This window comes from Heliangelus exortis, chromosome 11, assembly GCF_036169615.1.
Source record: "Heliangelus exortis chromosome 11, bHelExo1.hap1, whole genome shotgun sequence".
In the NCBI taxonomy this organism is placed as follows: Eukaryota; Metazoa; Chordata; class Aves; order Apodiformes; family Trochilidae; genus Heliangelus; species Heliangelus exortis.
Window position 1 is genome coordinate 19,834,621 of NC_092432.1, and position 16,111 is coordinate 19,850,731.

Consider the following 16,111-nt stretch of genomic DNA (forward strand, 5'->3'; position numbering starts at 1 on the left):
GCCCAGACAGGCAGTGATCTCTATTCTAGAGCAAAGCAAAAGTTCTCTATATAAAATTTTCTCTCTGTCATAGATAATTCTTCAAATATTTGCCTGAGAAACAAAGCATAGACTTGCTTTCTCCTGTTGAAAAGTCATGTGAAGAATATTCTTTAAAGAATATTAGCTTTACTTAGCAGTTATTCTTGGCTATCACATTGATTTTTCTCCAGTTGCTCTTTTATGTGGAGGCTTTCATTAAATTCAGTGAAAACTTTAACTTTGGTATTTGTGGTGGAGTGAGAGAGACACAGTGTGGACATGAAAACAAAATAGGAGAATTCTATATTTGTGGGGCCCAGTAGATCCACCTGGCCAACAATGTGCCCGACAGTAGTCTGCCATATGTGAAAAAAAGGAGGGTTTATCCATTTCTTGAGTTTATTAATCATGCAGCTTGAGCTTAATTACTTGCATTGTGTCACAGGCTTGTGAACAGTGATGCCAGAAATGCTGCTCAAAGTACTGCAAAGACAGAAAAAGGAGGAAGATTGTAGAGCTGGAAGGAAAGATGGTAACTATGCTTCTATTGTAGATAAAAGGATAGACAAATATTGGTGATGTAAGCTCAAAGCTCAAGCTTTTGTAGTAGTGTGGGAGGCAGACTCTTGGGAGTCTCTGTGTGTCCTCAGTAATATGACCAAAGTTGTTATAATGCCCAGAATAGGAAAAGCAATGTTAAGTTCAAAGAAGTTTTCTCAAATTAAGTCATAAGGGAGAATTAATCATAAATTGCCCCTCTGGTCTGAGCATGGGTTCTTAACACTTAGTTTTTTATATAGGAGTATTGAGATTTAAAAAGGGTAAATGAGTAAGGAAAAGAAAAGTTCTGAATACCCCTCTCAGGAGGATACTGCCTACTGTGACCAAGTGAAGGTAAAGAATATGAATGCCCTTGGTGCAGTAATGCCTTTGTTCTGTGTGATCCTTACCCTGTGCATAAGGCCTGACCTATCTGCCCCATTTGGGAGGCTGAGGGTCCTTTTTAGGGCCAGAAACTCTTCACCTGATCCCTAAATTCAGAAAACAGACATGGGAAGTGTGCATGTGTGGGTTGCTCATAGGAGCTGCATTGGATTAGAAGGTGGGGATGGTCTTTATGTAGAGATGAAAATGTAGCTGATAATTTGCATCCTTTCTTCCTACACAGGTTATGTTAGAGATGGCATATGTTTAAGAGTTGTTTCAATTATATGCTTGCTGGTTGTAAGTGTTTTCACTAAATGTATTGTTGCACCTTTTCTGGATTTTTCATCCTTTCAGCTGAGCAATAAGGCAGTTGTGCACTTGCAAATGACAGTGGGTTCATTGTTAGTAAGACTGGTTTGAATTGTGGGCTGAACTGTAATGATACCACAGTGAAAGACTGAAAAATATTTTGGGGTAATTTTCCTATGAAACATCTATAACATCCTGCAGAAGAATGCAGATTGGAATTTTGGAATTTATTCTTCTGAAAACCAAGGCAAGCTTAAGAAAGGAAAAAGAAACAACCCAGTATCCCATGGTTTTTATCCAGTTTAAGAAAGTCTCAATGCTAAATCTAGTTAAGCCTGTGTAACAATATTTAAGGTTATGAACTTAAGGCAGGTTTGCTGACATGATTTAGCTCAAACTAAAAACTGTTCAACATTGTTTTTGAAAAATAGATAATGATACAAATACATTAACATGACTGCAAGACCACATTGATATTAGTACCAGTTTTTCCAGCATTATGCAGGGAATTTGAATATTTCTCTTGTGTTGTATGATTAAAAATTTTGTGCAGTTATTTGAAGAGTAAGGACTTTAAAGAAACTAATGATAGAGAAATTTGAAATGAGGGTCCAAGCCTTCTCTATGTATCCAGCTACATGGAATGATCTGTTTGATGATGAGCTGCATGCTTTTCTAACTGGCTGTCATGGTGAAAGGCAAATATTAAATCTTTTTCTCATTGTAGTTTCATGATATAAGTAATTAAATTAGCCTTTGTAAATTTGGAAGTGGCTTTGTGATTACTAGGCTGCACGTCATATCAGCTTTTCAGTTTTATCTGTAGAAGCTACAACAACAAAAAACCCCAATTTCCCAGTAGATAAAGAGGTGGTGTGTTCATGCTAGAGGTTTAAGACGTGCTATTTGAAACCTGAGAGTTTTTGTGGAACTTGCTAACAATATTTTATGCTCATAAACCAGTTCGGAGCCCCAAACACGATTTCATTTATCTTTATATTCTAAGCTTTATAGAGTCTGCAAAAGTGTCCATCTGTTCAGCTGAGATTGCTTCAAATAGTGAGTGGTCAGAGAGACTTAGCTGATAAAGGTCAGAGGAGCCTCTTGACCCTGTGATACTTGGCAAAGCAATTGGAGCGTGGGGACTGATACACACTTAGATAGAGCTTGCTAAGGCGATCTCCACTTTAATTGGTAATGATAGCAGGAATACACAGTAAAGTCATTGCTGAAAGAAAACAAAAAGTATCCAATATAGTAATTTATTACCAGCCAGTGGGTTTCACACACTAGGTTGTTTTACCCCTGCAGTGGTCAGAGAAAGCAAAAAGGTACTCTAACACTTAACTGAAAATGGATGCCCTGCTGCTATCAGAGATGCATGGTGGTCAAATGATTGCCTGTGCCATTAGCTTGGTAATGTTTTCTCTATTGTAAACTCAGCTCCCCATGTTCTTCCTGTGCATCAGCTGCAGATTGAAGGCTTTCTCGTTTGTCTTCTATTTGTGCTGCCAATCATCAAGCTGCTGTCCACCAAGCACATTTAAAGGAGGCAATTTTTTTTTTTTTTACTACTATCGACTACCATCTCTAGCAACAGAGGGCTCAGAGGATTTAGAAATGAATTTAATGCTTTAATTTACACTGTGCCAGCCATTTTGCACAATCTTTATGTATTTGTTTTCTGAGACAATTCCATGAGATAATTACAATTTTCCTATTGTGTAAAACTATGCTTGAGATGGCACCTGCAAACGTGGATGTCTCCAAAACAGAATTCTTTCTCTTATATGTAGTGCTACTATTTTATTTGTGAAAGATAAAAATTTCTAAACAAGTAAAGAAACTTACTAGGCTATTCTGTATTTTAAAAGTATAATGAAAAAAAATCTCAAAGCTCAAACAAGCAAAACCACAGTTATTATTTCCTACCATTAAGGATAAAGCATCATGGAAAATAGGAGAGAGGTTTTATTTAGTAACAAAGTTAATGTTTAAGACAGATTAGTACAGTAGTTATGCTTCAGTTAAAGAAGCTCCATGAAGTACATATTAACAGGACAGAGTAGGAGTAGCAAAATTTCTATGAGCAGCTGTGTGGCATCCTTATTTTTTGGGGGAGCATAGAGTCAGATGAATGTTGAGACACAATTCTGAGAAAACTTAAGTTCTCTGAGCTCCTGTTGATATTCCAGTGACTGGCACGTTCAAGACACAGAAAATTCTTAGCCCTTGGTACCTTCTGGTTGGCAAATTGTACTGCCCCACCCTCCTCTCTCATTTCTGTAAATCATGTTCTTCAGATTTAGTGAATTTTAGTCTTAGTTATTGTCGATATTAATGCTACAGATGTAACTAAGAGTAAGTGATTCTAACATGTAAATGCTCCTTAATGTTTCCACCTTCTTTGTGGTATAATTCAGGATCAGATTGCAGCAAAGACAGATGACAAGTGTGTTAATTTTATTGAAATAAGCATTGAGATTGCAATCTCAGACTTTTATTGTGGTATTTCAGAAATTATCATATCAAGAAACCCCTTAAAGGCTCTAGAATAAAGTTCCTTTAATGACTCCATATGGGGTTGTGCTTAAAAATACTTGTTTGAAAGGATAAAATCCACATAGTTTGTTCACAGGTTGTCATCATTGATAAGCAGACAGTAGGATGGTTTTATTTTATTTTTTTTATATTTATTTTATTTTTCTTTACAGTAAATACATTTATTAAAGAACTTGAAGTCTTGCTGATCTCGAGTACTTAAGTATGCTGTTGTATTGGGCTGGTATTAAAGCTGATATTCTAATGACTTTCAAACTAGAAAAGTACAGATCTGCCAAAAAAGTCAGCCAAATACAAGATAGAAAATCCCTCACCCCAAAAAATTCAGAAGCAGTGCATCTTCCAATAATGAAAAAAACTTTCAAGTCTCCTTTGACAATACTTCAGTTAAGCTCACCTCCTCCCCACCTCAGTCTAACTGAAATTTCACCTAAATATATGTTCTAATATTTTCTAATATATTCTAATATTTTTATTTTTACTGGATAAAGGAGGGGACTGATTTTCTTTCTGACTTGTTTAATGTTAATGGATCAAAATATACTCTCACAAGAGAAAGCTCAAAGGGACTCAAATACCTTGAATATTACATAATTAAAAACTGCCTAGAGTCAGCAGAATAGCTCTCATTTGTGCTTTATGCAGCATAATTCATTCTACAGGTACTGGAAACTTTGGGGCTAATTTTCTGTTGCTTTTGTCTTGTTGCTTGAAATAAAATAAGAGCACAATGAATAAGAAGGCTAAAAGTCTCTAAGAAGTTGTATTTAATACTTCAAGGCATGTTTTATGTAGAAGTTGATACCATCTATGTACGCTGCAAGAACTGAGCAATTTCTTTTTGGTGGTATCAAAGTGACCTCTGAGTATATTTTGAGCCTGGTTATCCTAAAAATCTACCGTGTGATTTTTGCCACTTTATTTCCTATGTGTAAAATGAATGTCAAAAACTTTCTTGCCAAATCTGTTTTTAGCACAAAACCCATGATAGAATGCATCTGGTAAAGAAAGCTGGTGTGTGGAGAGAGTGTGTGTGTCTGTGGGTGTACATATATATATATTTATATATAATATACATATTATATGTATATATAATATACATAATATATGTATACATAATATACATATCTCTGTGTGTACATATATATATATGTACACACACAGATGAGGAGCTGAAACAGTATGGGAATCCTTGCCAGCTAATGGAAGTGTGTATTATAAGAGGAATAGTGTTCCTAGAACAAGCTGGATCCCTGTGGGAAAAGGCCTGTAGAGACAAGAAGGCAGCTAGGTAAAATAACACTAGAATTGTACTTCTAATGAAATTTTTATGTGGTATGTGCCCAGGTAGCCAAGAAGGCCAATGGCATCCTGGGCTGGCTCAGGAACAGTGTGGCCAGCAGGTCCAGGGAAGGGATTCTGCCCCTGTGCTCAGCTCTGGGGAGGCCACAGCTTGAGTCCTGTGTCCAGTTCTGGGCCCCTCAGCTCAGGAAGGAGATTGAGGTGCTGGAGCAGGTCCAAAGGAGGCAACTGGGCTGGGGAAGGGACTGGAGCACAGATCCTATGAGGAGAGGCTGAGGGAGCTGGGGGTGTTGAGGCTGGAGAAGAGGAGGCTCAGGGGAGACCTCATCACTCTCTCCAACTCCCTGAAAGGAGGTTGGAGCCAGGGGGGGGTTGGGCTCTTTTCCCAGGCAACTCTCAGCAAGACAAGAGGGCACAAGAGGTCTCAAGTTGTGCCAGGGGAGGTTTAGGTTGGACATGAGAAAGAATTTCTTTCTGGAGAGGGTGCTCAGCCATTGGAATGGGCTGCCCAGGGAAGGGGTGGATTCTCCATCCCTGGAGATATTTCCAAAGAGCCTGGATGTGGCACTCAGTGCCATGGGCTGGGAACCACGGGGGGAGTGGATCAAGGGTTGGACTTGATGAGCTCTGAGGTCCCTTCCAACCCAGCCCATTCTATGATAAATCCTTTAAAGACAGTGGCATGTATTGATGTATTTGGGGGCAGCAGTAAGGATAGCCTCATGCCTCCCCTTTTCCATAAACACACATGGATTTTTGCTTGGGTGCTAAGATGTTTTGGTTTAGATGTGTCAAGATGGAAGCACAGGGTTGTGTAAGTTGTGGAGCAGGAATATGGATACTGTGCCAGAAGAAATCCATTGAAGTGAGCCTGCAAAGTTTGGTGCCCCAGCTCTTGTCCAGTGGCAAAGCAGGGAGCTGTTAGAGAGGTGGAAGTTGCCATGCATGAGGTAGATGTAATTTGCCATTTGAAAGCCTCCCTGAACCCTGGATGTAGAAATTCCGTTCTGCTGTGGGTCACTCAGAGATGATGCACAAATAGTTCATTAGTCTCAAGATATAATTGTGATCTATAGTCAGGTGTCTTGCTGCTTTAAAGCTTGCAGGTGAAGGTCTCATTTACAAAACTATTTAGCTTCATACTCTCATTTGTTAATTCTAAGATTTAAAATTAATAAAAAAATATTAAAAGATAAAAATAGATTTAAAATTTTCATTCTTGAGTAACATAAATCTCCTTTGGAATAACTCCTTGTGAGATTTACTGCTAGTGATGTGCAAAACAGAGGTAACACATCCTGCTGATTATCACAACCTGAGCAAGGAATCTTAACATTTGAATTTTTTTTTAGCTTCACACACTTGGACCAGGACAAAGAAGACAAATGTCAGCTCTCAAAACTAGATAAAATTAATGAAACTGTGATAGGCCATGCAGTTTGCCCTCTCTGTAATAGCTTCCAGAAATTTATAAAATATTTTTTTAAATCTTTCCAATTTTTCAGCTAGATAATAAAAGTAATGGAACATTGGTGGTCAGGGGAGACCCGTAAATAGGTTATCAAAGTTTGCCAGAAAAGATAGACTGTACAGTCTTTCAAAAAGATCATTACCAAAATCAAATCATCATTACCAAAAACAAGGTAGTTTCAGTATTATTATTTTCAGTGTGGTGGTTGTTTAAGTTGTAGAATTGAAGGAAGCCTCTGTATTACCAAATTATTTTTTTCACACTGTAATTTGAAATTCACTACAAGAATAGGAAGGCTTGTGGATGGCTTGATATTTGGGTATGCACAGTACTATCTGCTTAAGCAGTTTGGGTTTGAAAAACAATGCTGAAATAACTTAGAGGGAGTTGAGTAAAAATTGTCAGAAAAAAAAAGGAAAAAGGATCTTTTTCTTATTGAAGCCTGTGTGTTGGCAACCAGGAGGCCTCAAATTTGGGCTGTGTCATTCAGAGACAAGTCCTGCTATTAGTGCTGTGGTTATTAACCTGTTTTTTTGACACTGAGTTACTAAATTCTTAATGTTTATATTGGGAAAAAAACTAAAGACTACGGCAATATTTGTCTGAGTCTAAGATTTAGTTTTGTGAAGTACTTCTGCAGCTTTAGGAAAGGCACAGTATAGAATGTAAATATGTGGTAATCTGCTTTTTAATATCCATCAGCCAATGCTATTACCAGCTCTCTAGTTTGTAGTTAGTTTTATGGGTTACCCTCTGTTTTCTGTCATCTTCTGTTAAAGAGAGTAACTTGTCTGTATTTCCTAACTAGTTTTTTATGTCTTGAGCTTTAGATGTCCACCTTCTTTCATTGGAATGAAATGCCTATAGCAGAGAGCTAAGCTAACTTGGTAGATGCTTTCAGGTTCAATGTCAATAAGCTTTCATATAGCCAATAAACATTTCTTGTGACTTCACACACAGCAGCATCACCAGATGCCTCACCAGATTGGCATTGTCACAGTATTTTCCTGTGTTTGGATGGTGATGCTCTTAAAGGTTTCTGAATGTTAATCAACCAAATATAAATGTATAGAACAGAAAGTGAAAATGATAGGCCAAATAAGAATAGCTTCTCTTAATGTCAAAGCTAGCTTGTGAATTCCAGTATTTGCATTCCATGGGGTCCCCTTTGTATTAGGAAACAGCATAATTAAAGATTAAAATAATCCTAGTGCTTAACTACAATGTATTTTTTTTAAAAAAAAGGAAAAAGGAAAGGATAAAAAGAAAACCTGAACAAGCAGTTATAATCTCTTATTTATGACTCCCTATGGAGATCTTTAAATAAGATTATGTATTAGAGTGCATCCTCATCTGGTGCAAGCCTCAGTCTCTCAATAACAAAGATGAATTATATTATTATTCAAAACTGAATGGTCAAATAACTTGTAGGCTATAGAAAGCTGAATTTTTGCCTTATGCTATTCATAACTGATTGCTAAACTGCTAAAAACTTAACAGTTTAAAACTTGTTAATCCTATAAAGTCATAGTTGCAGTGGTAAAGGAGTTAGGAAAGGAGTGGTCTTGAGGAAGATGTTAATCAGAATTACATTTAAATGACAGGCAGCTGTTGCCTTGTTTACTGACACCTGGTTTCTTTTAAGATTCAGCTTTTTAACTGGAACAGTTCTTTGCATTAGTGGAATAACTCTCATCACAAGAATATTAAAACAAATGTAGTGATCTAGGACAGTCTGTATCGCCTGTGATATGAAAGCTATCACTGGGCTGATAAATTGCTTTTTGGTGCAATCTTTCTGCTCATACATGCCTCGTAAAGTTGAAGTAGCCAGATGAACACAGTGCTGGGAGCATGGACTTGTGCAGGACAATAAAATCATTCAAGTAATAAGCACTTAAAGAAAAGGGCAAAAGCATCAATGAGAAATTTATACTCCCTTGTGTCTGCCGTTCCCTCGAAGGTAAAAAGATTCCTCTTTAACAGATACAGCAGGAATCTGATATAAGATGCTGTGTCAAAATCTCATAGCTTAAATTTACCATTGGAATATCCTCCCACTGCCTTCATGGAGTGCCACTCTGTTTGTGCAATGTGATGATTCCTCTCAGAGAATGTGGTTTTTCTTCCATAAACATATCTGGAGTTGCTCAGACAAAAATATGAACTTTTGTCTCTAGAATGGAAATCTGTTGGAGTATTCTTAAAGATTCAGCTCTGTTTCATTAGGTCCTTTTTTGATTTATTTTTTGTTCGCATGCAGAAATAATAGGATTTTTCCTCCAAATTACAGTTGGATGCTTGTCATGGTTTCTGTCCTCAGAAAATTATTTTACAAATGCTATCAGTTTCATAAAAGGATCAGTGACATGGAAGTCTATAGAGCAGGAGGTTTGAGATGTCATACAGACATTCCTCCTGGTAAACATTTCTGTCAGTTTATGGTTCTATGTAATATTGCATTTCATAGGCAGAAAAAACCTCAAGTACTTGTAATGCTCAGTCTGTATTTGAAAAATACTTTTTTCCTTTAAAGGAATTACTATTTCAGATTTTTTTAAATGCAAGTGAAAAACTAAAATTGAGGAACACGGGTTTATTGAAACATGAATATCATCCTTTTAAAATCTGGGAGGTAGGTAGATCCAGTCCTTTCATAATCAAAAGGGGAGTAAACAAGCAGCAAAAGATGCTAATAATCTATTGTTAACCCTGTTAGAAATTTTTTTTCTCCTTCCTGAATCCCACAGAAAACCTTGTAAGAATTCCATCATGTTTGGAATTCACAGCCCAACAAGATGGTATAGGGAAAAGTACAGCAGGAATGTGAAATGTTTTTCTCCTGAACTTGCAGATGTGTAAGGCAGGAAACCCACTCATAAGTGGATCTTTATTGCCATATGGGATCTGAGGTAATTTGTGTTACTTGCTGTATAACTGCAATTCTATGCTGATACCTTGAAAATAACCAAATACTGTGGATTTGTTTGGACACTTAATATTTTTCTTTCAGTTAACTGATACAAGCTGCATCCTACAGCCCTTTTCTATTTTACCAGTTAAAGCAAAATGGAACAATGCAATCTTTCATATTCTCTTATTTGATCTGGAAAAACTTGAAGAACTTCTGCTGTCATCTCAACTCAATGGATTAAAGTCATCAAATTCATTCCACAACTACGACACTCTAGAAGGAGCCAAAAACAGTGCTGAGAAAAGGACACTGACATTAAAAAGAAATAAAACTGCTGGCTCCATATCTCCAGTGGATGGGCAAGTGGATGCTGTTTGTTCAAATCAGGTCTGCAGGGATGCTAACAGTGCAGCTAGGCCTAGGGAAGAAAGTGGTGGCATGAAAAGACAGAAAAAAATGAAGAGTTCAAGAAAGACACGAATGCAGCCACCCGAAAACATCGATGTGAACGTCACCATTGACACAGCTAAACTGCTTCTCTCGTGTCTCTTACCATGGGGTGTAGATGAAGAAGTAGACAAATTTTGTGTTAGGCATTTGGATATCTTGAGGCCTCAGTGTCCTGTTTCTTTTGGACTTGTGTCAAATGAAAACCACCTATCACTAATGTTGCCAGGATGGAAATGTGCTGATCGTGATGTGCTAGAAGAACATCCAGTGGTCAACTTGTTTTCAAAAAGATTGCTTGATTTGTCAAACAAGTACCTTGCTGCAACAGAAGCAACAAGTGGAAAGAAAGAAGGATTGGAAACAGTAATCTTCTTATTAAGCAGAATAGTTTTAATCAACAGGATAATGAACATGCCTTCAGCAGTTACAGATGAAATTGAAAGGTAAGAAACTTTTATTAGTAGTCTTTTCTTCCTTTAGAGTGATTAAAAAGTAAATGATGAAACAAACTTTTTTCTTAAATATGGACTTTTACAATAGACTTTACATTCTTTAGAGCTTTTTTATAGGAAGTTCTTTAGCTCTTTATAGGAACTAAAGGAGATTTGTATAAAGTTAAGTACCTTTATTTTCCTATTTAGCAGACGAGAAAACTGATCCCAGGCTTTTTTTTCAACAGAACAAGATCTTGATGTATCAGGCTTCATGTGCTGTTTTTTCTAGTGATCACTCTTTTCCTTGCAAGTTAAGTAGAATAATGAGAGCTCTTTAGGCACATTTTGTGACATGCACAGTTGAGCTGTTTTGACACCCACTTGCTGTAAGCAATACACTTTTACCACAAAGCTTTTGCCTCCACAGATAAATAAAACACCAGAGACAAGAACAGCCTGCCCTAGTTACACTGCTGAAAGTGCAAGCCCCTCAGTAATAGTGGCAGCTACAGGAAGGAATGCTTCATCAGCCCTTATTCTGTGGGAACCATCCCAAATAACATTTTTGTTACTCAAAGCAAACTTATTGACTAAATGCTTTTTGAGCACTAAAGGAAAAATAACGTTTGATGTTACTTGACCGAGCCAAATAGAGCATACTGATCAGGCAGTGGATATTGTCTCCAGTCTTTTGTTGTTCAACAAACCTAGGTTGGTCTGTATTTAGCATTTTAGGGACAATTAACTTCAGTGTTGGTGATAAGATTGCCCAGAGGCAAAAAGGGGGTCAAAAAATATTGATCCTGATCTTGCAAATATCCATGCATCTCCCACAAAGCTCCAGGCAGTCAGCATATCTCAAGAGATAAGCAGCATCCTGCAGGACACATTTCTGGTACTTGTACTGCTCTTCACATTGCCTACTGGTCCATATTCAAGACAAGATCTCCTATCAAAGGTTGCTTCCAAAACTCCAGCTTGAATTCCTCTCTGTGTAAGAAAGGACTTCATGCTTGTGTCATTTTTAAAATTTTTTATTGATCTGAACCAGAACTTGACCAGGATCTCAGACATATGCATCCTGTATTTGGAACATATATTCCATAAAATAGTAAATATTGAACTTGTTGCAAGAAAAATCATTTGGGTTTGTTTTGGGGTTTTTTGGTTTTGGTTTTTTTTTGAACAGTCCTATAAAATTTTTTCTCCAGAAAACATAAAGCCATATGTTAGCATCTCTTGTAGAAATAGGTGAAATTTTGTACAAAACAGAAGGAAAAAAATTGCCAAGGTTTTGGTTACAAAAATATTACAAGTTTTATGCAAAGACTGGAAAATAGTTTATTTGGATTTTTTATGTGGTTTGGCTTTTATTATCCCTTTTTTCTGCAGCTGAATAATATACCTGTTTATGGCTGTCTTGCAGCTTGTTAGCTTGGTGTCATTTCTGATATTCTGACATTGACTGTTGCCTCCCAGTGGCCTCACTGGAATAAAAGAACTTGAGTTGCATTCATTCAGGTTTTTTTCTTTATACAGAGACAACATACACATCATCAGATCAGTACTGATCTCTTGGGTTTTTTGTTTGGTTGGTTTTCAAATGCAGGAAAACCCCCAATATATCTTAACATAATTTGATTATTTCAGAAAAAAAAAAAATCCAATAAACTAAAAAATTTGAAAAGCATGGATTTGGAAAAATTTGGGCCTGAATCTATAGGCTGTTTCTCACAAATGTGTTTGTGTATCTGTTGTTTTTTTGCAACTTGACCTGGCCTGGGAAAAATAAAGGAACCTGCAGTAAAATGTGTCAGAGTATAAAAGTGGGTCAGAGACAGGAAAAAGCTAATAAGAAATGATCTTCAAAGAATTTTTCTTCTGCCTTTTGAGATTCACATCTCTAAAAGCTCTGAAGATGAAAGCTTTCAGAGTTTAGTATTTTACTCCTGATTGTAGTGAATTTGAAAGGTAAAAGAGTTTGTGCAGGGTCACTGTAGCAATGTAGTTAAATGAAATAATTTTAAATAGTGCAAGGATTTGGAGTTTTTCACCACTTTCCCCTTCATCCTTTGTCTTCAAGGGTCAGGTTGCTGACTTAGTGATGAAGTACTGACACCACTAGGTATATACAGAAGTCTCCTAAATTGTAGCCATAGACTGAAATCCCAAGCATTGCAATAATGGTCTGTGAAAAAAAATGGAAACTTAGAAATTGAAAATGAATATTTTTTCTATACAATAGAAAAGACAGCACAACTCCTTTGTGAAAGTGATATTTTAATATTTTAATTCAATTCTTCATATGTGGCTTTGCTTCAGTAAAACATGAAACTGAACCATGATAAGTCTTGAGGCAAATGTAAAGTTCCTGTATACTGATAATAATTTTCATTATTTGTGTACATGTGAATGTTTCAATACTAAGTTGTAGGAAAAGGAATGCAAGTGACTTTTGAGGAGAAACTAAATTGTGTATGGTAGTAATTGATAGTACAGTTATTTACATCTAAAAAACCTACTTTAAGACAAGATTTTTGTGGGCGTGTTTGAGATTTGTTTAAAAGTTTCATATTCTTCAGGTTTTCTTAAAGAGTTTCATATTCTTTTAGTTCACAGAAATCAGAATCTATACATGACAAATGGAGAAATCTAGAAGCATTTACACCTTCATTCCCCAGTTTTCATGGAGAGTTACCAAGCAGTAAGTACATGGAGGAGTGGCTGTATTAGCTTTGAAGTGTGATTTATTATGTGGTTTTTGTTGCTAAAATATCTCCTCTAACTTCAGTAATGAAAGAAAAAATATATTCATTAGCTTCAAGCAGGCCCAGTTTGCAAATAAAGAAATTGGGAAAAAATCACAAAATCAGGGAAGCTAAATGAGGACTGTTAGGTAATCTGATGGCAAAACATGCAGCTGAGTTTCTAGGCATTTTCTAGCAATCTGAAAACCAGAAATGTAATAAAACAAACCCTGTTGACTCCCCCATCCTCCATGTCCCTGATCTCCATTACATGACCACCCAATAAAATATACAGCCCTTCAAGCAAAGTGTTGCCTTAGTAATAGCAGAGTCATCTCAACTGTTCAATAATGCCCTTAGATTTTTGTCTTGGGGCAGAATAAAGTCATCTTTTCACATTAATGTCCCACAGGCAGTTCACCAGTCTTGGCTTTGCCAAGCAAATTTAAGGTTATTTTTACAATATGCACCAATTGAAACATTCAAGAATAATTAAATAAAAATTTAAACAGAATATAGATATTTTTCAGTGTACATTACCCGACACACATAGTGCATCTGTCACAGACTTAAGTGCCCTCTAGACTGATAACACAAATATTTTCAAGTCAAATCTAGACTCTATTAAATAAATAAACCCTAATATCCCTATCTAAAATAAATTTTTGTGTATTTCTCCTTCTCTGACTCTTACATGGACCATAACTGGAGAACTTGTGATGATATCAGAAAAGCTTGTTGGAGGAAAAAAACGGACTGTAAAATGAAGTTACAAAAAAAAAAAAAAAAAAAAAAAATAGATGAATGTTATGGAAACGGTGTAGAGATTACTAAATTCTTGTGAATGTGAAAATAGTTCTAGGGACGTACCTAAAAATTTTGTGGTGATCTAAATCATATCCCATACCTCCTAGTTCACCTAATTATTTGGATTTGTAAATTAAAACCTTAAACCTGTAGATTTCACAGATGTTTCGGGAAGGACCAGTTCTTCAGCAGCAAGGCCACACTAGACAGCAGAAAGGGCAGGGCTGCATCCTGATGTTTCTGGACTTACTGTATATATTTACACATGTGCAAAGAAATTGGTACAAAACCAAATTAAACCAGGAGTGTTAAATGCTTTTTTTGCATACATGGATGTGGAGCTGTAGTGCCACAACAGAGGACAGGGCTGGTTGACAGGTATCCTATTGGCTGTACTAGTCTTGATTAAAGGGGACACTTGCTGAAGGACTGTGTGTTTAGACCAGAGTAACCTTAGCTTAGCTCTTGAATCAGTGGGAACTATAAAAATTATTGGAGAGTTGGGCTGATCCCAACGGGATGAGGTTCAACATTCCAAGTGCCGGGTCCTGCACTTTGGCCACAAGAACCCCATGGGGAGCTCCAGGCTGGGCACAGAGTGGCAGAAAGGGACCTGGGAGTCTGGATTGCCAGGAAGCTGAAGAGGAGCCAGCAGTGTGCCCAGGTGGCCAAGAAGGCCAATGGCATCCTGGGCTGGCTCAGGAACAGCGTGGCCAGCAGGTCCAGGGAAGGGATTCTGCCCCTGTGCTCAGCCCTGGGGAGGCCACAGCTTGAGTCCTGTGTCCAGTTCTGGGCCCCTCAGCTCAGGAAGGAGATTGAGGTGCTGGAGCAGGTCCAAAGGAGGCAACTGGGCTGGGGAAGGGACTGGAGCACAGATCCTATGAGGAGAGGCTGAGGGAGCTGGGGGTGTTGAGGCTGGAGAAGAGGAGGCTCAGGGGAGACCTCATCACTCTCTACAACTCCCTGAAAGGAGGTTGGAGCCAGGGGGGGGTTGGGCTCTTTTCCCAGGCAACTCTCAGCAAGACAAGAGGGCACAAGAGGTCTCAAGTTGTGCCAGGGGAGGTTTAGGTTGGACATGAGAAAGAATTTCTTTAGGGAGAGGGTGATCAGGCATTGGAATGGGCTGCCCAGGGAAGGGGTGGATTCTCCATCCCTGGAGATATTTCAAAAGAGCCTGGATGTGGCACTCAGTGCCATGGGCTGGGAACCACGGGGGGAGTGGAGCAAGGGTTGGACTTGATGAGCTCTGAGGTCCCTTCCAACCCAGCCAATTCTAGGGTTCTATTTATTCAAATCAGCAGTGCTTGAGCCTTTCCTCACCTTGTACAAGAAATTTATCCAACTCGGATGTGTGGTAAAGTCCTGAGGTGTCACATTTGTTTGTTGAAGTCTGAGTGAAGATGAGGTAGAATAAACCAGCCCAGCTGGTTCCTTTTCAAAGAAACTCTGACTTTCTTTGAAAATAATCTGAAAAATCAGAATGGGTGGTAAGGAAAATAGCATGCAACTTCATAAAGGTAACATCTTTCTGAACTGCAATCTGAATTGCTCACCAGTAACTGGTGAGCCACTGTCTGGGTGGCAACTTGGCCACACACCAGCATTGTGAAAAGAAAAGTAAATTGGGCAGAAGTGTTACCATGCCAGTTTTAGCATTTAAAGGCTATGAATATATTTTAGCATTGACTGCACTATGGTTTTAAAGGTAAAGATGTACATATTCAAGTAGTTTTAAAGGTTGCATAGTAAAATCCATAGTTAAGTAGTCCAAATCAGAAATTATTCTCAATATCTTTAGAAAATATCATGAAATCATACCCTGTGGGATACTGGGCCTCTTTTTTGAAAGCACCCAAAACACAAACCCTAATCTGTTTTATCATAAGAATAAAGGTTTGATTTAGAGATGGTCTGAACACTTCATGCTTTTATTGCACTGGATGATATTTTCAAAAATTTTTTTTTCAGATCTCTTCAGTTATGTTGCTGAAGTAAAGACTTAAATATCTTTCTATTTGCATACTTCTATGCATATTATCAATTTGTTAATTATATGTATTTTTCAGGTAAAAGCAGGTCTCATTCCCCAGACATTGGGAATGTTTCATTGATGAAACTCATTAGTTGCTGGAGTGACCAGTCTATAAAGGTAGGAAATAGCCTGTGT

General features: G+C 37.6%; 1 protein-coding gene across 1 annotated transcript in view; it reads left to right on the forward strand.

Annotated features, from left to right (window-relative positions):
- WDR72 (WD repeat domain 72) overlaps positions 1 to 16,111 on the forward strand; it is a 111,303-nt gene that overhangs the window by 50,802 nt on the left and 44,390 nt on the right. The window contains exons 15-17 of the mRNA XM_071755151.1: positions 9,606 to 10,399; positions 13,003 to 13,094; positions 16,011 to 16,093. Coding sequence (XP_071611252.1) covers positions 9,606 to 10,399; positions 13,003 to 13,094; positions 16,011 to 16,093 — 969 coding nt within the window. The remainder of the gene's footprint in view (positions 1 to 9,605; positions 10,400 to 13,002; positions 13,095 to 16,010; positions 16,094 to 16,111) is intronic.